The sequence below is a fragment of the Eumetopias jubatus genome, unplaced genomic scaffold (genome assembly GCF_037043125.1).
Source record: "Eumetopias jubatus isolate StellerSeaLion01/CBP00866 unplaced genomic scaffold, mEumJub1_p1.0 scaffold_2, whole genome shotgun sequence".
NCBI classification, from domain to species: domain Eukaryota; kingdom Metazoa; phylum Chordata; class Mammalia; order Carnivora; family Otariidae; genus Eumetopias; species Eumetopias jubatus.
In genome coordinates, this window is record NW_028274808.1 from 74,756,028 (window position 1) to 74,778,625 (window position 22,598).

At 37.6% G+C, this 22,598-nt stretch overlaps 2 protein-coding genes across 9 annotated transcripts in view; one reads left to right on the forward strand and one right to left on the reverse strand.

The window, feature by feature from the left end:
• Window positions 1-12,931, reverse strand: part of ARFIP1 (ARF interacting protein 1) — a 130,346-nt gene extending 117,415 nt beyond the window's left edge. Inside the window, exon 1 of one of the 7 annotated variants that reach the window (XM_028104334.2) lies at window positions 12,603-12,931. The gene's annotated coding sequence lies outside the window, so the exon portion shown is untranslated. The remainder of the gene's footprint in view (window positions 1-12,602) is intronic. The other 6 variants (XM_028104327.2, XM_028104326.2, XM_028104332.2 and 3 more) reach the window with 6 other exon arrangements.
• Window positions 12,932-13,089: 158 nt separating this feature from the next.
• TIGD4 (tigger transposable element derived 4) lies at window positions 13,090-22,389 on the forward strand. 2 transcript variants are annotated; one of them, XM_028104299.2, is made up of 2 exons: window positions 13,090-13,259; window positions 20,052-22,389. In XM_028104299.2, the coding sequence occupies exon 2, from the start codon at window positions 20,511-20,513 to the stop codon at window positions 22,044-22,046; it is 1,536 nt and encodes a 511-aa protein (XP_027960100.1). In that variant the 5' UTR covers window positions 13,090-13,259; window positions 20,052-20,510; the 3' UTR covers window positions 22,047-22,389. The 2 variants fall into 2 exon arrangements, with proteins under 2 accessions (XP_027960100.1, XP_027960101.1); XM_028104300.2 differs by having other exon boundaries at window positions 20,058-22,389.
• Window positions 22,390-22,598: the final 209 nt, after the last annotated feature.

Sequence of the window (22,598 nt, forward strand, 5' to 3'; positions counted from 1 at the left end):
ATTTAGTTAAAAAAGCTGTATAATCTCACCAATATTCTTAAACAAATATTCCGTAACATAACTAATTTATGTGCAGTAAGAATGTGCTTTGCAAGATGATCTATAACCACATGAGTATCTACTGATTATAACAGGTAAATAATTCTAAAAAGCAAAAATTAAAAAAAAAGTATGTAGAATGTAAATACAGACCCCAATGATTAAGAAATAACTTCATACATTTTAGATATGAAACAAAATTTAAAAGATCAGAGGGTCAACTTGATTTGACAGATGAAAAAACTCATATCCAAAGATATCTGAAACCAAAATATTAGTTATTCATGGCCTATATAAACCCAAAGTTTTAGACCAGAACTCAGACCTCTTCTACTTCCCTGGCCAGTGCTCTTTTGAACTGATAACAGATATGACTGGTCATTCTCTAAGTGAAACACTATATCCAAATTTCATTAAATAAAAGTTTAATAAAAAAGAGTTTAACAGACTATTTCTGCTTCGAATTTATTCAAAAACATTTAGAGAACACCAACTATTTATGAAGAACTCTGCTAGGCACTAAGGAGAAAGAAGAGTAAAATCTAATTCACATTCTACAAGTACTCTGAATCTAATCAAGGAAACAAATAAATAATTACAAGGCACCATGTTAGGTACTATAATACAAAGAAACAAATTTTTACTTTTGAAATACACAGGAGGGAACAATTTTACAATTTCAGTTTGTAAACCAAACCCAATACCACATTAGGAAAATACAACATGAACAGATGGGATTTATCCCAGGAATACAAGACTAGTTCAATTAGAAAATCTATTAATATAAACTGTATTCATAAATCTAAGGGAAAGAATAAAGTTTTCTTCACAGATGTTGAGAGATCTTTTGACAAAATTCAACATCCATTCAAAATGCAACATTCAAGGAGAAAGGAATCAAGGGAGACTTTCTCAACCTAACTTCTCATCATGACCTTGGCTAACTGCAACAAGAGAAAGTGAAACCTCAGCTAAGGGGAGACTATTGTATATTTGAGGGATATCATTGTGTTTCAACTGTGGTTGATAAGCAAATGATCCTCTTTCTGACATGTCATCAGATCAACAGCAACCTAACACTACATCACAACATCTACGTCACTCACCTCAACTTCATCTCATCACATGGGCATTTTATCATCTCACATCACCCCAGGAAGAAGGTGAGTACAGTACAGAACAATAAGATATTTTGAGAGAGAAGGAGACCACATTCACATAACTTTTATTACAGTATATTGTTATAATTGTTCCACTTTATTACTGTTAATTTTTTTTTTTTCAGATTATTTACTTATTTATCTGTCAGAGAGAGAGTGAGAGTGAGAGAGCGCACACACAACCAGGGGGAGCTGCAGGCAGAGGGAGAAGCAGGTTCACCACTGAGCAGGGAGCCTGATGCAGGACTTGATCCCAGGACTCTGGGATCATAACCTGAGCTGAAGGCAGACGCTTAACCGACTGAGGCACCCAGGCATCCCTGTTATTAATCTCTGAACATGCCTAATTGATAAATTAAACTTTATCATAGATATGTATTGTGCAGGAAAAACACAGTATATATAGGGTTTGGTACTATTCACACTTTTAGGCATCCACTGGAGGTTTTTGGAATGTATCCCCCACAGATATGGGGAGACTACTGTAAAGAATTCTTAAAGAAAAAACATAAAAACCAGATTGAGAGCAGGAAAAAGACATGAACGGAAAATTCACACACACACAAAAGATATTAAAATGGCCCTTCAAAATATAAAAATGTTCAAATTCACTCACAATTAGAGAAGTGTAAGTCAAAACAACACCAAGATACCATTTCCCACCTATTAGACTGGCAAAAAAATTTTAAACATAACAAAAACATTCTGTTAGTGAGGAAATAAGGAAAAACAGGCACTCTCATACACTGCTGATGGGAATACATATTGGTACAACCATTCTGGAGGGAATTTTGGTGATGCTTAAGAATATCACATATGGATTTACTGTTGGACCCAGCAATCTCAATTATAGGAATCTATCCTGGGAATACACCTCCAACAATACAAAAATACATAGACATTGCAGTATTCTTCATAAATGCAAAATATGAGAAACAGCCTAAATGTCTGTACATAGGAAAATGACTGAATAAACTATAGTACATCCAAAGAATGGAGTACTATGCAACTAAAAAAAAAATGAGGAAGATTTCTATGATACGGAGTGATTTCCAGGACATACTGTTAAGTGAAAAAAGCAAAACAGGAGTTATCATCTGTTCCCCCTGTATTCATCAGCAGCACCAATTAGGAAAATATATCATTATTATCCAGCTCAAGAAAAGGCCAAATAACCCTAGGCATATAGGGAAACAGGAAATCAAATTTCTGAGAATTACAGAGATAATTACTAGATCTGTGTTTTGTTCATACTCTTTAAATGATCTGACCTTCACATTTATTTTTTAGAAGTTTGTTCACAACTTTGATAACTAATATACATGGGAACAAAAAGATTTAAAAAGTTAATGACTTGTAACTTGTACTGTTTAAGTTATGTGTTTTTTGATCTCTACATAAATTCAGTTATCTTTAAAAACTGTTTTCAAAATAGGGGGCCTGGGTGGCTCAGTCCTTCAGTGTCTGCCTTCAGCTCAGGTCATGATCCCAGGGTTCTGGGATAGAATCCTTGTCAGGCTCCCTGCTCAGTGGGGAGCCTGCTTCTCCCTCTCCTTCTGCCCCTGCCCCTGCTTGTGCGCATGCATGCTCTCTCTCTCAAATGAATAAATAAAATTAAAAAAAAAAACCTGTTTTCAAAATAGAATGACAAATTACTATTACAAAACTACCATTAATGCTCAGGCTTCATAGGCCAGTTTGTAGTGCAGGTCAAAAATGCCTCAAGTCATCTCTGGGGCTCTACTTCTATAAATCAGCCAGAGGTATTCATTAACTAATGAGTGTAAGAACAAATGACCTATAAAGTGAATTATTAATTAGCACTTGTAAAAAGTACATAAATAATATCACCTGAAGTTTATAATTCATCCAACCGTTTGGGGTTGTTTTTGATTTTATTATTAAAATCACATTTTAATTTCCATAAACTGAATGAACTAGAGCTATGCAGAGGGAAATTATATAAGAACTTTAACTGGAATTTAATGAGGGAGATTCTATGCCTACAATACTTAAATGCACTTAAAGTCTTCCTAGGACCCAAGAAAGAGAAGCCAGTAGGTACTAGATTTGCCAGGATACTGGAAGAAGAAACAAAAGACTCCATGGATATCAGAAAAGAAAAACTGCATTTATAGTCTCCATGATGCCAATGAGTTAAAAGACTGGAAGTCTAATACTAAAGGACCTATGTATGGAATAAGTGTTGTTAAACAGATACCATGAGTTTTTCAAATTAAGGTATCCACATACCACAGAGAGTCTGAAATGGTATGATCAAGACACAGGAAGGCAGATATAAACAGGATAACATGGCACATCCTACTAGAATGGGAATTTACATTCTTTTTATTAAAATAAGTACAATCTTATGGGAGCTAAAGCAAAATTCACTTGAATAAGACAATATACATAAGTCTTCTAAGAAATTTCTTGAATTTTTCTAACAAAATATGAGTCTCCAAAGAAACATCTGAAAAAGAAAAGAAAATCTGAAGAGGGATACATCTTTCTAGGGGTACTTTAGTAAAAAAGTTGGAGAAATAGTAGAAATAATTATAATACATGGGACAAAGCAGCTCTGACTGGTGAGTCAAAGACAATGCTAGGGAAGTAAATATAGAAAACTGAAAGCAAAAAGTAGCAAAATGGGCTTGCTTTAATCCAAACTTGCTTAGTTTCTTTAGACTACTATATTGCTGCTATTCCAGAGACTGGTTACCAGGCTAAATATTAAAGAAAAGTGACTCTGTTTCTTTCATTCTTGACGGAATCTATAGAATATATTTTCTTGCCCATGGATAAACAGAAAGAGAATGGCAAGACTTGCTTTAATTTCATAATTTAATCTGAAATTTCAACTTGAACTTACTTACCAAAAAAAAAGTTAAAATACATAGTGACATTAAATAACTACATGTGTTTAAAGTTGAAAAATAATACCCAAAATACAGAAGCTTTCTGCTTTAGTCAAAACAATTTAAAGTAATTTTTGTTTTTATGATAGTAGTTTTCTTAATATAAGGAAAAAAATCCTTTAACCCACTGTCCAATGCAAATGATACTGAACTAAAAATGGTTTCCACCACACAATATGTTCAAAATACAATTACATTCCCTTTCCTAAGTAGAATAACCAAATAAACAGAAGTAAGATAATAAAGAACCATTTACATTATGCTGCTGTCTGTATGTCAACAAATTACCTTGTATCTGTAAAAGCTATTTTGCTAGATATCTCTAAGTCCTTTCGGGTAGTGGTTAAGATTAAGTTGCTCATTAGGATAAACACAACAGTCTAGATAATTCAAAAATAGAAAGCTTTGGCAAAATATAGTTAATTCTCAATTATATGTAATAATGAGAAACAACTTAAAAATCAATATTCAGGGGCACCTGGCTGGCTCAGTTGGAGGAGTATGCAACTCTTGATCTTGGAGTCGTGAGTTTGAGCCCTATGCTGGGTATAGAGATTACTAATAAAAATAAACTTTAAAAAATAAAACTCAATATTCAACTATTCCCATCCCTACCACCATTACTAATTTTTAACCAAGTAATAAATTCACTGAAGAAGTCTTATTTTCCCCATTCAGATCGTGTTACGGAGAAACTAATGAGAAGTAAAATTGTAAGACTCTCAAAACTAAATTACACCTTGAAAAGAAAAATAGCCGTAAATAAACTCTAAATTATTCAATGTACTATGGCCTCATTCTTCATAAATGACCAGTCAAGTTCCAGAACATTAGCAGTGAAGCCAACCAAGAACCAAAAGAATTGGAATATTTTAATTCTTTTGATAAATTCCCAAAACTATATAAAATAAACCCCTCAGTATTCACAGGAAATTATTTTCAGTGGAAAACAGTTCAGAGTAAATAATCTAAGAATACAGCTTAAACACAAATACAGATATTAAATATTTATAGATATGTATATTCACGAGTTGGTGTATATTTTTAGAAGCAATCACAGCAACAATGAGCACACACAGTCCCCAGATATTGATTTCTAATACCATTCTCCAATAAAGGGAACCAGCACTCCTTGGAGAAATGGCTGATTCTAGGACTGCGGCAGGAAATATACAAGATGCGTCTGGAACATCTTGTAGTGCCAGAAAGTGAAGATGTGCTAAAAAACAACAACAACAACAAAACAAACCACCACCAACAAACCAAACCAAACAACAAAATCCTCACAATGATGGGGATATGTCAAAGGAATATAAAAACCAACTGGAAGAGCTCCCAATGGCCAAAGGTGAAGCAATCTGAGCAACAAATAAAGTTGTACTGGATTATAAGTCAAAGTATAAATACCCATGAGTCAATATTCATATAAATAAATGATTAAGTTAATAAATGAGGACAAGGAGACGGATTTCCCTTGCAGAAGAATTCCAAAAAGTTCACACATATACTCCACTATTAAGGAGATGGAACGTAACCCCCTACTTCTTAAGCATGTACTTCATCTAATAGTGACTTTCTTCTAAAATACAATGTGCAAAGGTGGGGGTAGAAGTAACTTTACAGAGGACACCACGAAACTGATAAACCCTATCTCAAGCCAGGTGGACCAAGGTTAACAACAGTGGTAAGACACAATGATAGTATTTATTCTTTATATGATGAGGATGTCACTTTACCTCTGTGGGTCTTCCTCGCCAAAACACATTATCCAGTCTAATCCTAAGAACAGCATCAGACAAATCTCAATTAAGGGACAGTCTACAAAATACCTGAGCAGTAATTCTCAAAACTATCAACTTGTAATCAAAATGAAGGAGTCTGAGAACCAGTCAAAACCAAGAGGGCACATGACAACTAAATGTAATGTGGTATCCTGGCATAGAAAAAGGACATTAGGAGAAACTGATGCAATTTGAACACAGGTTGGTACATATGAATACTGGTTCATGAATTCTGACAAATGTACCATACTAATGCAATATGTTAACGATAAGAGAAACTGGGCATGGGGTATAGAGGAATCACTATACTATCTGCAATAATTCTATAAAACTGTTCTAAAATAAGTTTATTATAATATAATCTAAGAATACTGTGCTATATTTTATAATAATTAGTTTTCAATATTCATATCAGGTACTGAGCTAGGTAGGTCACAGGGATTTAAGAATGAGCCAAAAAAGAAAATAAGATTCAGTCCTATCTTCATGGAGTTTGGAGGCAAATCTAAGAGAAAGACAATCATATAATCACACACAAAATGTAAATTGTAACTGTGGTAAATGTGTGTTCTGGGAGGTTAGAGTATCTAATCTCAGAGGTTAGAGTATTCCCTAAGGAAACAAAACTTCTGTTGAAGTGTGAAGAATAGCTAGGAGCTAACAAGAGAAGTGAAATGTAGAAGAGTGACCCAGACAGGGAGAAAAGCATGTGCCAAGGATCTGTAATGGCAAAGAGCAAGACAAGTACAAAGGACTAAAAGGTGGCCAGCATGGTTGAAGTGGAGAGTTAAGCAGAACACCGTATAGGAGGAAGCTGGAGGGTGAGAATGAGTTAAGCATTGTTAAGGGGTTTTATTTTTATCCTGGAAGCAGTGGGAAGCCATAGAAAGACTGGGGAGGTGGAGAGAAGAGCAACAATCAGATGTGTGTTTCAAAATAAACCACTATGCCTTCAGGATGGTTAATGGACTACAGAGTGGCCAAAACAGAAGTGGGCAGATAAGAATGGAGGCTACCGGAGAAATTTCAGGCAAGATGATGGTAACAAAATAATGCAGTGGTAGTGGAAATGGGAAGAAGTAAACAGATTCAAGAGATATCCAGAAAGAAAGATTAATAAAACTTGTTGACAGACTGGATGTAACCGGGAGAGGGAGTTATTAAGAACCACTCCTAGTTTTCTGGATTTTACAACTGGAAAGATAATGGAGTCACTCACTGAAATAAGGAACAAAGACAGAAGATGAACATTTGGGGGTTTGTTTTGTTTTGTTTTGCGGGAGGGGTGTGGAAGTGAAGGGGAAATCGATTTAGTTTTAGACATGTTGTGTTTGAGACACCTTTTACATACTCAAGAGAGGGCACCAACTAGAAAGCAAAATATACAGGTCTAGAGCTCAGAGGAGAGAGAAAACACACCCTTAGAAAAGCTGTCCTCTTTATCCTAGAAAAGCAGCTAACTATAATCCCCAAATATCCAAGAAAAACATTAGACTTTGACCATCTGGATTTAGTTAAAACAAAAAGTAGAGAGAGAATATGGTAATAATATTTCACCTAAAACAAAAACTGCTAGGCACCATGGGGAATAGAGATTTTTAAAATCTTGGTTCAACAGTACAGCAATTATGTCACTAATCATGTAGTATTTTAGTTTTACCAGGGCTGGCCAATGTTGTTGGGCATGTTTTATAGCTGCGCTACCCAGTAAAGTAGCAACTTAGCCACATGTGGCTGCTGAGCACCTGAAATGTGACTGATGTGACTGAGGAGCTGAATTTTTACTATTTTATTTTAAACAATTTAAATAGCCACATGTGGCTAGTGCTACAGTATGAGAGCTGGTTTAGAGCTTCCTCATCTATTTCATCTAATCCCCAGCAACTACCGTGCAAATTAACTGACAGTGGATGTGGGTGACAGAGGGATTAGAGCACTAGAAGCTCTCATTCCATCTGCTTATATTATTTGAATTTTAATTTGAAGACTATATATTACTTGTATAATTATTTTTAAAAGTCATTAATATGCCGTAGAGAAAAATTAGTAAATACAGAAAGAACAAATAATCTGTAAACCTACCTTTAGGAAATAATCTATAATTAATATTAAGTCATATATGAAGAGGATCTATATTTTTTAACCCTTTTGTTAGGAGCACCTATAGCACCAACGGCCCAAGTCACTGAGTTGTATCACACTACTCTTCTATCCCACCCCCATCTCAAAACAACTTGGAAATCCTTTAAAAAAGACAGCCATCATCTCTAGAACTCAACCACAAAACTGCCAAAAATAAACACTTAATAGTCCACTTGGCTAGCTCCCTTTGCCACCATCACCTTTGCCCCCAATGTCACACACTTTAAATGGAACCCAATCTCTACCCTACAATGTCATGAAATCATTCAGTCACTATAGTGAAAAGAGTACAAGCTTTGGAGCAAGCAACTTTGGTTATTAAGTCTGTGATTCTCCTTTACAGCTTGGGTAACCTTGGACTAATTACTTCTGCTGGTTTATATACCTGTTTCTTCATTTGTTAATAGAAAATAAGAATCCCTAATATCTAATATACCTAATATAATACCTAATATAGCATCTACAAAGCATACTGCCTAGCCAGAGTAGCACTTAATAACTGACAACTATTATGGACTTCTATGTACCTGGCCCTGCCCTTGATGCCTTGAAAGTAGCACTTAAACAAAACAGATAGGGTCCTGGCCATCCTGGAGGTTACATGCCACTGACTTAACTCCCAGGGACTCTTTCCACCTGGGATTTGAATTCCTGATCAACCCCTTATTACATGTGTGACCTTATACAAAGCACTTTATCTAAAATCTCAATTTTTTCATTTCTAACATGGTAATATTATTTGCTCCACCTACTTGATATGGCTGGAGTAAAACTAAGAGTAAAATGGAGTATGGAAAAAACTGGAGTAAAATAAAGTATGAAAGTGCTTTGTAAATTATTATATGCTAAAATAAACAGAAGGTATTAAACAAAGAGTAACATATTCCTCTTCTCCAAGGGAAAGCTTTCCAACCAGTGTGCCAAGAATGAATTATAGATGTGCTGAAATATTGACCCCTCCCTCAGACTTCAGGGAGCCAGGGAGAGCCAGGCTATAGTCTGCCATACAAGTAAATCATTTCTGTCATGATGCAGAAAAGTCTGGAAACCTTGTTCTAAAATACTATCTCATGCTAGCAGAAACTGGAGTTGGCCAACTGACTCCTCTGGATATTTAGGCCTCATCATCAACTCCACGGTTCTTATGATCCTGCTTCAAAAACTGCATCACAGTTCCCTAAAAGGTCAAAGATCAAGCCTGAACATCAAGGAGCTATTAGTCCAATGCTATCACAGATATACAAAAAACAAAATAAAAACTCTTAGACGAGAATATGGCAAAGATATTGCCATATTTTCACAGAAGATTTGAGCTATTTCCAGCAACACCGTAAGACAAAGGTTTAGAAATCATGAAGAGAAGAATAAGAGACAGAAGAAAGAAGAGAAAAGGAATAAAGGAAAGAGAAAAAGAAAAGATACTTTTATAGACAATAGCTGAGAATCTGCAAGAGCTATTCAGTGGCTTCCATGGCTGCCTAAAGCTAGTAGACCAAAGATAACAAGATTATTTTCAGATTCTTTTGTTTTATAGTGTTTTTTCATACATCCTAGAACTAATGCTGGTACATATCTGACTTTCAGACTGTCATGTTTCCTAAGTCATCATCTTTCATATTATGTGGAACAGGTCTTTCCAGTCTGTACATATATTGTTAGTTTTTTCATCCATAGCCATATTAGCTTAAATTCCCTGTTGAGGGGTGCTTGGGTGGCTCAGTCAGTTAAGCACATGACTCTTGGTTTCAACTCCAGTGGTGATCTCAGCGTCATGAGATGGAGCCCCGAGCCGGACTCCACGATGAGCATGGAGTCGGCTTGGGATTCTCTCTCTCTCTCTCCCTCTCCCTCTGCTCCTCCCTCTCATTCTCTCTCTCTCTCAAAATAAACAAATGAATCTTAAAAAAAATGCCCTGTTGAATTTATTCCTTCCTTCATCCTGAGTTTATTCCTTACTCCATCCCAAATCTATCATTCTTGGATGTATTTATACCTCCAGACTCTTACAAAGCCAAGTTTATTACTTAAAACCTTTTTCTCACTTTCCACTCCTCACGTCATAATAAACCCACACACTCTACATACACACAGATTTATATCCATCCCCATGGGAAAACTATCGAATAAACACTCCATAGGCTTTCACCAAGTTCATTTCTTTGTGTCATACTTTTAGGTATGACATTCAAAAAGGTGTTTACCTACTGAAGATTAATAAGGGAAAAGATCTTCTTTTATTAACAGCTGATAGGAATAAGGTGAGATACCCCCAAGTCATGCCAAAAATGATGTAAAGGAAATATGGCAGCAGTCTAGAGTAGTAGTTAAGAGCTCAAGTCTGGAGTCAAACAACCTAAGTTCAATCCTGGCTCCACCAGTGTGCTTCTGAGCAGATTACTTTGGCTTCAGTTAATCACTTAGTTTTAGTTTCTTCATCTATAAAAATGGAGATTTTAGCCATCTTATAAAGCTGCCGTGAGGATTAGATGAGATAGTCACGTAGAACATTTAAAATAATACCTGGCACACAGTAAGCAAAAAAATGTTAATTGTTGGTACGGTGTCAGATATAACCTATCTGCTGACTTTGTCATCAGCTTAGAAAGAAACTAATTCAGCATAATCTACTCTTTATAAAATTATGTTTTCTGCTTCCCCAAGTGATGACAGACTTCAGGAAAATAATTTTGTGAGCAGAAGAATCTGGTTACTCTACACAAACTATGATAAGCTGTATAGGTCTCTTCAAGTTCTAACATTCTACGAAACAAGAAGCAAACGTTTAGAACTTCAACCCTCAACCAATAAACATTTCCCAACCAGATCAGTAAGTTCAAGTACACACTCTAAACTCACATTAAGTTTGGAGGGATACTAACTTATTCACATGAAAGAACAATCATTAAAATACCTAATACAGAGAAGGAAAGGGGATGACGAGATAAGCAGCAACATACCAAAAATTTAAGAACTACACTACTGAAGTATCTCATTTGCCATTCTTAGCAAAGCCAAAGTCTCAAGGGAAAAACAAGAAAATGAAAGAAAGAACAACAAAAATTAAATTTTTTGTTCTGAACTGTACCTAGTAGGTTGGTGGTATTTAATATGTATTACATAATAATTAACCACATTAATCTGTAAACCCACTGGATCTCCAAAGCATTGGTCACAAACAGCTATCCCTAAAAAGAAACCTCAAAACCACAAATCAGGAACTAAGTAAGTAGGCAGTCTTGCTTCCTTCTCTAGGTCTAGGAAAGAATTTAGAAACACCGACATTTTGAAGTACTTAAGAGATTTCAGTATAAAGCTAGAACCTCTGCTTTCTACTCTCCCAACACAAGCTATTTACAGTTTGTAAAAATAAAAGCTCCACAAAAAAAGTTGTCATTAACTTGAACAAGACACTAAGGAATGGTTTTTAATCTCTCTGGAGGATTTATATCTCCTTTGAGAATTTGATTTTGTAAATGGACATTCTCCCCCAACTCCCCCACCCCATGCACTGAAACAAAGTTCTGCACATAATTTCAGGGGTGCAGATGAGAAAACCCCTGGAAGTTACAGACTCCTAGACTATGGACCCCAAGGCATAACCCAGGATTAAAGCAAACTAATATATTAATTTGAAAAGGAATGAAAGTAACGGAGGCAGAGATTTTCATTCAAATAATAAAATTAGAAATATTTTCTATTTTCTCAATGAGTGTGAGACTTGGTCAGGAGAGGGTGTTGGTCGTGTAGAGCAAGGAAAACAAGGACAAGAAACGAGTTAGAGAAATTACGTACTTTAATCTAGAAGAAAACAAAGGGAGGAGACAGAAATCCTAAAAGGGGATGGCTTAAGGGCTGTAGTAAGTGTAAACTATAAACTTTTTGAGATCAAAGGGTTCAAGAGAGAAATAAAAACAACAGAGGAAGCAATAAAGTAAAAAGGAAAAGCGTCTAGAAACTGTTCTTAAAAAAAAAAAAATCTTTCCTTTTCCTAGACACGTAAACACCAACTTGGCAAAAAGGAACGGACAAGAAAACGACGGCACGACTTCCTCCCCAAACTGCAGCATTCCTTGGCCGTCCTCACAGGCACAGACTTGGGACGTTTCTTAGGCAAGGCTCCAACCTGCACCACTGATTGCCCCATGAACCTCTGGGAGGGACTATCACTATCTCCATTCCTCTCGCTGCGGGAGAGAGAAAGTAAGGGATGCAGAGAGAGGAGAAAAATTAACACGGGATATCATCACACCTGAAGGTGGCCCACTCCTAGATCTCGTCGAGAAAGACCTGGATCCTGCCACCCCTTTTCCCATCCAACACATGCAAGGATGAAAGAGTGCAGCCTTGCAAGGGCCAGTCCTCCCTTTTCACCGGCTGTTTCGGGGACACAGGGGGTTGGGGCAGAAACGAAAGGCCGAATACTTGGGCAGATACAGCACAGCCTAGGGACAGTGTCCAGTGAAAGTCCGGAACGGAAAGCTCCAGAGGCAACGTGTCCGCCCCCGCCAACTACCTCGGACGAGCCTGCCCCTCCCTTCCCTGCGGGCCGGCTCCGCCCTCACCTGTCTGCGGGGGAACTCGGCGGCTCTCACGTCGAGGATTATCCCTGCCGCGGCTCTCTGGAATCGCCTCAAACCGGGCACCAAGTGAGCGGAAACGCGACCTGGGCCTTTTCCTTCTTCCCCTCCCCCCACGCACCTCGGATCCTCGGGGGCGGGGAGCAACTGCAGCTGTCACAGCTTCACACTGACCAACCGCGAGGACACTCAGACCGGCAGCCTCTCAACCCGGCCTGCAGCACCAACACAGAGAGCAGCGGAGCCGGAAGTGAGGAGACCGGAAGTAGCGTTGTCCTTGGCCTTGGACGGCCTCTCTCTCCCTCAATCCGGCCCGGCCCAGCCACATCTCGATGGTGCCAGCGCGCCTCCCTTGAGGCCTCCTCCGCCCCTCTCCTGGAGGCTGGCCCCGCCCCTCCCGCTGCGGCCCTAGCAACCACATCCGGGGCCCCGCGGGTGCTGTTGCCCGGGTAATTTTCTGGCTGCGGCCGGATCACAGAGGGGTGTGCGCCCGGGTCCCAATGCACCTGCCAGAGCCGGGAGCTTGCAGAAGGGCGCGCGGGCCTGGTCTTCAGTGGTCGGAGGTCTCCTGGAGCCCTCAGCATCCCTTCTTTCTCACTCATACACCCCAGCTTCACGCGTTAGGCGTCCCCCCAGCAGACGGTGAGCCGGTGGCGGGAGGGTGGAGGTAGACGTAGCTCGCCGCCACGCATATCACAGAACCAAAGCTTTCTCAGCTGCTGGAGAGCACGTAGAAGGTTGTTTCAATCCCGCGGGGGAGTGGGAGGGTGGAGGGAATGCGGGGTTAAGGGAACAGACGGGATGCGGGCGCCTTACCCTCGCTTCCCCGGTGCTTGGAGCGCGCCACTCCGGCCACGTCACTCACGCCCACCCCCTTAAAGAAGACCAGACCTCCAACCCTGGCATCCCTGAGTTCTTGACTTGCTGTTTTTGTAATCACTCTCTGCGCTGCTCGCTCGCCGACGGTGGACCCCTTATACATTTTCTTTCCTGCTCCTATTTCTTTATCCAGATGACTGAGTTCTGCTTTATTTGCTCGCCCCGTTTCTTCTTAGGTAGATCACTGCCTTGTCTGCAGAAACCGCTGAACAATCCTTTCTCTCTGAGCCCAACTTGTACTGTGGATACTCTCCCTACCCCCCGGCACTGAATGGAGGGAATGTATGGCTGCACAATGGTGCTAGACACACCTGAAGCTCATTTGCATACAGTACCTACAGTTGATCCATCCACATACATCTCCCATCAAGGTTCAGAACTGTTTTTCCTTTGAATGCCTTGCATGCTCATTTTTACCGCCATTTCACTTGTAGAAATGCGAAGGATAACAGTGCATCCCGTGGGATTAACTCTTCTTTAGACTGTACTTCTCACCTGCCTTTGTCATATTAGCTGATGAGACATTTTTAATGGCTAAGTGCCCAAAGATAGACCTTTGCCTTTACAAATTCTAGGGAGTTTCAGCATGGTGAATCGTATATGCCTGTGCAAATATCTTCCCCATATCCGTGAATAGTAAATACCCCTGAGGACACAAAAGTTTCAAAAGTAAGTAACATTATTTATCGGCTGAGATCTCCAGGACACTTCCTCTGTCAAAAAAAGGTACTGAAGTCTCAAAACATGAATCTGTGTATTAAGGACCCTCATCTTAAGTGGCTTTGTCCTTAACAAAAAGAGAAGAGCAAATGTATATGCCAGTTCACTCAAACTGTAACTTCAGTTCTATAGCCTACTGTGGACTTTTCTGTTCAAAGCCATCATGTTAGTCTTCTCAATTATAAGAAAAGGATCCCAATCTAGAATAATTACTACTCTTGTTGTATAGGAACAGAATGGAACTTAGCAGCTAAGTACAAGTATTCTTAGTTTCAGAAGGGTAATTAGGAAGAGGAGCATAGTAGTGCTCAGTGGTGCTTGAATGATCTGTACTTGACTGTTTGAGTTGGCTGGCACCTTAAGGATTCCTGCCAGGTGTCTCTTGAGTTTGGGGATGCTTAGCTTCATTAGAGTTAGTCTAACTATTTAATTGTTAGACTCAGAGGTGTTTCTTAAATTGGAAAGGTGGACATTTGCTTTAATTATTTGTCCTTAGCTGGATAGTTTCCTTGGCAGCTGTTGATGTTTTTGATAGAGATTCAGATGGATTCCGAACTGCTTGGAACTCATGCTAATTTCTGTTTGGTGAAGGTGCGGTTAACCATGTTAGGTACTCCAGTCTGGTGTGATTCTGGTACTGCACGTGATTAGTTCTCATACATAGTGCAAGGCTCCACACAGGATTACTCTTCCCATGATTTCTGCTGCCCCAAGGGAAATTAGAATGTAGGTTGGCTTGGAGAAAACACTGGAAGCTACTTCAGCTGGTGATGGAAGACAGTGAAATTCTATGTAATTTATTTTGGAAAAAGGAAGCAGTAACTGGTATTTTTTTTGATTTGGGGGATATTTTTGATGCTGACAGAAAGACCTTATTTTAAATCTAACCCCGCTTAGATGGGGATCTTTCTTTTTCTTTCTTTCTTTCTTTCTCTCTCTCTCTTTCTTTCTTTCTTTCTTTCTTTCTTTCTTTCTTTCTTTCTCTTCCTTCCTTCCTTCCTTCCTTCCTTCCTTCCTTCCTTCCTTCTTCCCTCTCTTTTTTTCTTTGCCCTAGAGTTTGGGGAATTCTGCCTGCTCATTCTCTTAGGAAGAATAGATTACTTCTTTTCTCTAAATTGGCATCTATGTTTGGAGAAGTAAGAAAAAAGGTAATAGTTATCTTCTCTGTATGTTTATGACATGGGGTTATCTACTAATTTGCCTTTGTACTGTTATTGGTTATTATTCAGCTTTTGAAAAATCGGGTGCTATTTAGTCACTTGGCTTGTGGGAACCCTGACAGCCTATATTTCATTTATTGACCACAAAGGGGGGCAACAGGTTAAAGAATATTATTCCTTTCTCAATGAGTTAAAAGTGCACAAAACCTTTTTTCTTCACTTTAGATGTTGAATACTGTATGCTGCATATAAATATTTCCTCAAGAGAAAGAAAAAGGTGCTACCTTCACATCTTTTCTAGGGGAATTCTGGTAATGTCACAATAATTATATCACTCTCCATCATTACCTCCCTTTTCATGGAGACATATTTAGTTAATGATTGCACAATGTAATTATCTGGAAACAAACCTTTGTTAGAGGATACTGATAAATGGAACATTTAAAGAATAGTGAATAGTAGTCTGAGTAGAATATAAGAGTAGAAATTGTTCTGACTACAAAGAGAAAAAAACTGAAGTTTTTCATAATTCCTTTATCTAGAATTAACATTCAACATTTTGTCAGTGTCTTTTTTTCTATGCATATATACTTTGTCTACATTTATTTAAGAAATTGTTATTTAGAACCTACTGTTTGCTGGGCACTAAGCACTGTAGGAATAGCCATGAGCCTCTGCCCCTATGTAACTTACAGTATATGTTGGTTTTGTTGCCATACAGTTTTGCATTTTGCTTTTTTCACTTAAGATATTATGGAATTTTCTTCATATCATTAAATATTCTCCTTCAGTGGCTCAGTAGTGTTTCAGCATATGTATTTCTTAATTTATTTACTTAGTCCTTTTTATACATTTAGGTTCTTTCCTGTTTGGTCTGTAATTAAAAAACAACAATGTGAGGAATATGGTTGTATGGTAAAATTCTAAGATGACTTCCAATGATTCTCACTTTGTATAATTCCCTCCCATATGAGTATGATAGGACATCATTCTCATCATGTATTACATGCACAAGAGATTTTGCAGATGTAGCCAGCTGACTTTAAATTAATCAAAAGGGAGATAATCTGGATGGGCCTAAACTGCTACAGGAGCCTTTTAAGAGCAAGGAGTTTTCTCTTGCTGGTGCAGCAGAGAAGGCGAGAGATGTGAAGTGTAAGAGAGATTTGACAGGAGGAAGGTTCTCTCTTGCTGAAATGAAAAGGGCCACAGTCAAGGACCTGAACCAGGAGCTGAGAGCAGTCTCTGCTGACGGGCCAGCAAAAAACTCAGGGACCTCGGTCCTCCAACCACAAGAAGTTGAATTCTGCAAATAACCTGAATGAACTTGCAAGCAGATTCTTCCCCAGAGCCTCCAGATAACTAACATCTCGATTTCTGCCTTGTGAGATCCTAAGCAGAGGATCCAGTTGAGCTCACCTGGATTTCTGGCCTGCAGAACTGTGAGATAATAAATGGGTATTGTTTTAAGCTACTAAATGCAGCTATAGATCATGAAGACATGTGTAAGCTAGGTTATTTTTATATTTATAATTATTCTTTCGGGATAAAAATCCTAGGTATGGACTTGCTGGGTAAAAGTTATGCACATTTTTAAGGCTTTTGTATCATATTACTAATTTGTCCTTCATAAGCTTTGTACCAATTTATATACCTCCTCACAAACTATGTTATGACATTCTGGCAAACACTAGATACTGCCATTCTGATAGGCAAAAACAAAAAACAAAAAGGTATCTCCTGTATTGAAAGAAGATTTACATTTCTCTTGTTACCAGTAGAATTGACTATTGTTTTCTTGGAGTTTCAATTGGTAAGTCTTTTTTTAGTGACTTGCCTATTCTTACTCTTTAGTTAGCTTTACCATTGACATAGAGAAAATAGTATCTAACATGCAGTACAATATTTTTCTGCTGTAATATTTTCAAGGAGTAGAATGATTAATGATCTTAATTGAGAGAATGGGTACTTCTGAGAAATATTACCTTCTGCCATTACTCCCTGCAAGAAATATCCCAGACATTATACTGTGGGAGAATGGAAACTGTTAACTTCATTGATTAAGCAGTATTTGTGCCTCGTTCTTTTCTAGGGAAAAAGTCTGGCTTGTCTGGTTTGGCCTTAGGCATGTGATTGTTTCAGGAATAAAGATGTATTGTATGTTACCATGGAAAATTGTAGGTTTCACTACTGTTTTAGAAGGAAATATATACTGTTAACTCACAGAAAACAACGAATATCTTCCTAAAGAAACATATCATTATTTTCAATTTGATCAAGTTAATCACTAATCTCTGTGTATATTATATTGCTTTATATGGGAGGAAATTCAAGTGACTTTTTCTGTAATCCTTGTTATTTGAGATGACAGGGTTTATTTGTGACAAATGATGAAATAAGGCAGAAGGAAAAGAAGGAAGAAAGAAAAGAAGAAGGGAAAGAACAGAAGACAGAAGGGAGAGAGAAGCTGGGACAGTCCCTTTTTCTCTTAGGGAGTAATTTTGCATGGTTTTCTCTTGAAAAATTGGTTCTTGCTACCTCAATTTCTGAAGGTCGGTATCTTCCTAATAGCAAGATAATTTTAAAATGTTTATTTTGAAGTAATTGTAGATTTATAGGAAATGACAGAAAAATGTGCAGAGAGATCCCATATGTGAGCAAGGTTCTTTTGTTTGTTTTTTAGTTGAATGGTCAAAACTTACTTACTTAGGAAGGTGAGCCCACTTAATAGTGGAATATGGTTGCTATTTGTGTTCACAGAATTCATACAGGCGTATTCTTCTGTTCTTCTGTAGAGGCTTGATACTGTTTTTGTTTTGTTTTGTTTTTTGGGTTTTTTGTTTTGTTTTGTTTTGTTTTGTTTTGTTTTGTTTTTGTTAGATTCAGATAGGCATTGAAAATGCTGCCTTGGTTTGGCTTGGTGCTGGGGACACAGAGTGTATAACTATTATCAGAGGAGGCCACACCAGTGTGATTCAAAGACACTGTAATATAGTGAAAAGAATAGTAGACTTTAGAAAGCCTGGATTCTGGACTGCACTCAACGCATTATAACTATATGAGCTTTGAAATTCAGTTTTATCTTCCTCCTGAGTTGTTTGGAATATAGGAAATAAAGGTGTTTGTAAATTAAAGCCCTGGGCTATCATAATTATTATTAAGACTTTTTTTACAGTGACAACAAAAAACTCCTTTACTAGTTGTAATTCCTGTGATAAAAATTACTTTTTTTAGACAACAAAAGCAGAGGAATTTTGACAAAAACTCTTGTCCAAAATTTTGTGCAAAAAATGCACATGACATCTTGAAACCTGGAAAGACAGAGCGAAAAACCTGAGGAACATCATGCCCACACTATTTCACACAGTAGTAACACCTGCTCATCAAATTAGCTTGTTACTTTGGCCTGCAGTGTGCCCCGAGCTTGTAGATTCTTGGAGGGTACCTGCCACCTGGGAAGATAGGGGCAAGCCCATCTAGGTCCGTGTGTCTGTTCTCACAGTACTGTTTGATTTAAAAGGATCTCTGCTTTCAGTATATATTTCAGTGGGATTCTTGGCTTCTGTTTGCAAGTAGGATTTTGAAAAATCTTCAAATTATAAAGATCGACACAGCCAAGGGGCCATTAGAGAGAGGATAATGATGATGAGATCACCACCAAACATTCATTGAACACTTTGTAAGGTGCTAAATGCTGTGCTGAGTGCTTTACACTCTCTTGCTGAATCTCCTTGAATGTGCGATAATCCTATAAGGTAGGGGCTGTAGTTACACCTATTTTACAAATAAGGAAGCTGAAGCTTCAAATGGTTAAGTAAACTACCCAGGATCACATAAATTTAAATGGCGGAATCACTTGTCAACTTAGGTGTGCCTGACACCAAAGCCCAGATCCTTACAGTATAGTAAGTTCTTTATTTTACAGATGAGGAAGTGGAGGTCCTGAGACGTCAAGAGCCATGGTCACTTTCCTTCTTACTCTAGTCTAGGTCTTTTTCTGCATTATATCCTCTTAATCATTTGCTTATTCCTATACATTTTGTTGATTATTTCTGGCCTCTGTGCATGTGGCTAATGTGTCAAGTTACTACAAAGTTACTAGGTTTGTAAGCATTTAGATAAAATAATATTTTGATTTTTAAAATTTGTAATGGAATCGCTTGATTTGATTTTTAGTGAAGCCTTTTCTACCAGACTCCTATAAAGGGGACGCTGTCTCTCATGTGCTATTAAAAGTTGAACCTTGTGACTTCTGTCTGACTGTGTTTTTCTTTTGGAGAAGTCAGAGGGGGGCAGTTGTGACTTCATGTGAAAAATAGCCACCAAAGATCTATCCAGCATCATTTTTAGTTCTTTAATTTTGGTAAGCACCCATTTTTAAAACAGATTAAATTTGCCTGAATTATTTCAGAAGTATATATTACAAAGCATTTGAAAGCAAGTGAGAATTCAAAAGCACAGAGCAGACCTAGAGGGCTTTTTACAGAGGCCCTTTAGGAGGTAAGCATTTCTCCTGGAAGCTTTGGTTATTACATTTGCAGAAACATGTTCCCGTTCATTTCATTATTATTAAAAACATAACCAATTAGTATAAATATTCTTTTTGATATTCAATTGACACATCATTGCTAAAATAGCTTTCTTTTTTTCTTTTCTTTTCTTTTCTATTTTCAAGAGGCAGAAGATATGCCGTCAAGTCCTAGAAGGATTCTACCACTTTCTTCTCCACCCTGAAGAGACTTGGAAATTAATGGGTAACATTTTGCTTGAAAATTACTGAATGCTTTTCCTTCTTATCTCGGAGGCCTTCTGCGGAGAATTAATAGGAGGTTGAATGCGCTCATGGATAAAATGGATCATCTTAAAGGATTGAAGTTCCAAAAATATATCAGCAGGACTGGACAGGTTTGACATAATGAGATTTCTATTTTAGCTTGACTTCTGGAACACTGAATAAACTATAAACTGAGCTGCACAGGTCCTGGGAAGGAAGTTTCTCTTCCAAAATATTCTAGCTGTGTGTAACATTTTTCTTACTCAGAACCTTTGAAAATATATTTACTTAACAATTTTTAGAAATTTAAAGAAACAGCCACCAGAAAGACGAGCAATCTCTACATAAGCACTGGTGGAGATGGCAGAAGCTTCCGAGGATGCCTCAGCTCTGCCTGTAACAGTGAAGAAAAAGAAAAGTTTATCCATTGAAGAAAAGATCGACATCATAAATGCAGTAGAAAGCGGCAAGAAAAAGGCAGAAATTGCAGCTGAATATGGAATAAAGAAAAATTCATTGTCTTCTATTATGAAGAATAAAGACAAAGTTCTAGAAGCCTTTGAATCTCTGAGATTTGATCCAAAGAGAAAAAGACTGAGAACTGCTTTTTACACAGATCTGGAAGAAGCATTAATGAGGTGGTATCGAATTGCTCAGTGTCTAAATGTACCAGTTAATGGTCCAATGTTGCGTCTAAAAGCTAACGATTTTGCCCAGAAACTGGGACATAATGATTTTAAGTGCAGTAATGGTTGGCTGGATCGCTTTAAATCCAGGTATGGTTTAGTATTCAGAGCTCAACCTGTAGAAGCTACAGGTGTATCAGTAGACCCTTCAACTGTCTGGCACCAAAATGTACTTCCTTATTATTTAAATGATTATCATCCTAAAAATGTTTTTAATATAAAAGAGACTGGGCTGCTGTATCGAATGCTACCTACAAATACGTTTGCATTTAAAGGAGAAACATGCTCAATCGGAAAGTTATGCAAAGACAGAATAACTCTGGTGGTTGGGGCAAACATGGATGGCTCAGAGAAACTTCCTTTGCTTATCATTGGAAAAAACAGAAATCCACATTGTTTCAAAGGTATAAAATCATTGCCTGTGTGTTATGAAGCTAACAGAATGGCATGGATGACCTCAGTTGTATTTGAACAATGGATGCGGAAGCTCGATGAGAAATTTCAAGTCCAGCAACGAAGAGTGGTGATTTTTGTTGATTCTTTTCCTTCACATCCAGAGGTAAAGAACCTAAAGTCCATTGAGTTAGCATTCTTTCCATCATGTTTATCTTCCAAATTTATAGCTATGAAACAAGGTGTTATTAAAAGCCTTAAAATCAAATATCGACATTGTCTTATCAAGAAATTTTTAAGCTCTGTTGAAGGCAGCAAAGAATTTACATTTTCCCTACTCGATGCAGTTGATACTTTGCACCTTTGTTGGAGGGCTGTGACCCCAGAGATTATTGCTAAGAGCTACGAAGAGGCAGGATTCAGATCTCAAAAAGGAGAAAGTGACAAGACAAATGCAGAGACAGACACCGGTCTTGATTTGGTTGCCCATGCTCAGGCAGCAGGCGTGGAATTTCCTGAAGGTTTATCTATAGAAGAGTATGCTGCCCTCGACGATGATTTGGAGACTTGTGAAGCTGCATCAGAAGGTGATGTGGTATGGACCGAAGAAAGTAAATCAGATGAAACTGAATTTTATACTTCTGACGAAGAGGATGATGATGGATCTCTAGGAACTGAACTCCCTTTGCCATCAAAAAATGAGGCAATAACTGCTTTAGATACTCTTAAAAATTTTCTTAGAAGTCAAGATATGAATGATGAGCTTCATAATTCTTTAGCAGACCTTGAAATTTTTATTAACTCATCATCTAAATAATTATTTGTGGTACAACATCTGAAGAGTAATAGCTTTTCCTGATGTATTTTACCACATGAGGTATATAAAGGGAAAATACCACTTAAACATTAAAAAAAAAAAAAGAAATCTTTTGTTTAATTGCATATGTCTTTGGCCTGAATGGAAAAGTTCCCTAGGTAGATTAAGTAATGAGTAAGTAAATGAAAAATAAGAATTTCAATTTAGCAAGGTTTTGGGGAGTAGAAAATGTATTTCAGAGGCCTTGTACTTGAAATATATGGTATAAATGTCAAAAATAAAAAAACTTTCCAGCTATTTGATTCATACAGGTTGAATTGGTGATTGCTATTTTTTTTTATGTGCAGATCATGTTATAGAATATTTTAATTTATCTACCTCGTCTCGGAAGTAAAATATCTATTACATATTTATTTTTATAAAGACATATATTCCAGCCTCGTATCAAGTATTAACTTTAAATTACTTTATTTTTCTTGTAACTAGCTTATCTTGCTAAGAAGAAATTATGAAAAAGTACTGAAAATAAAATCTGATCCAATTATACACCAA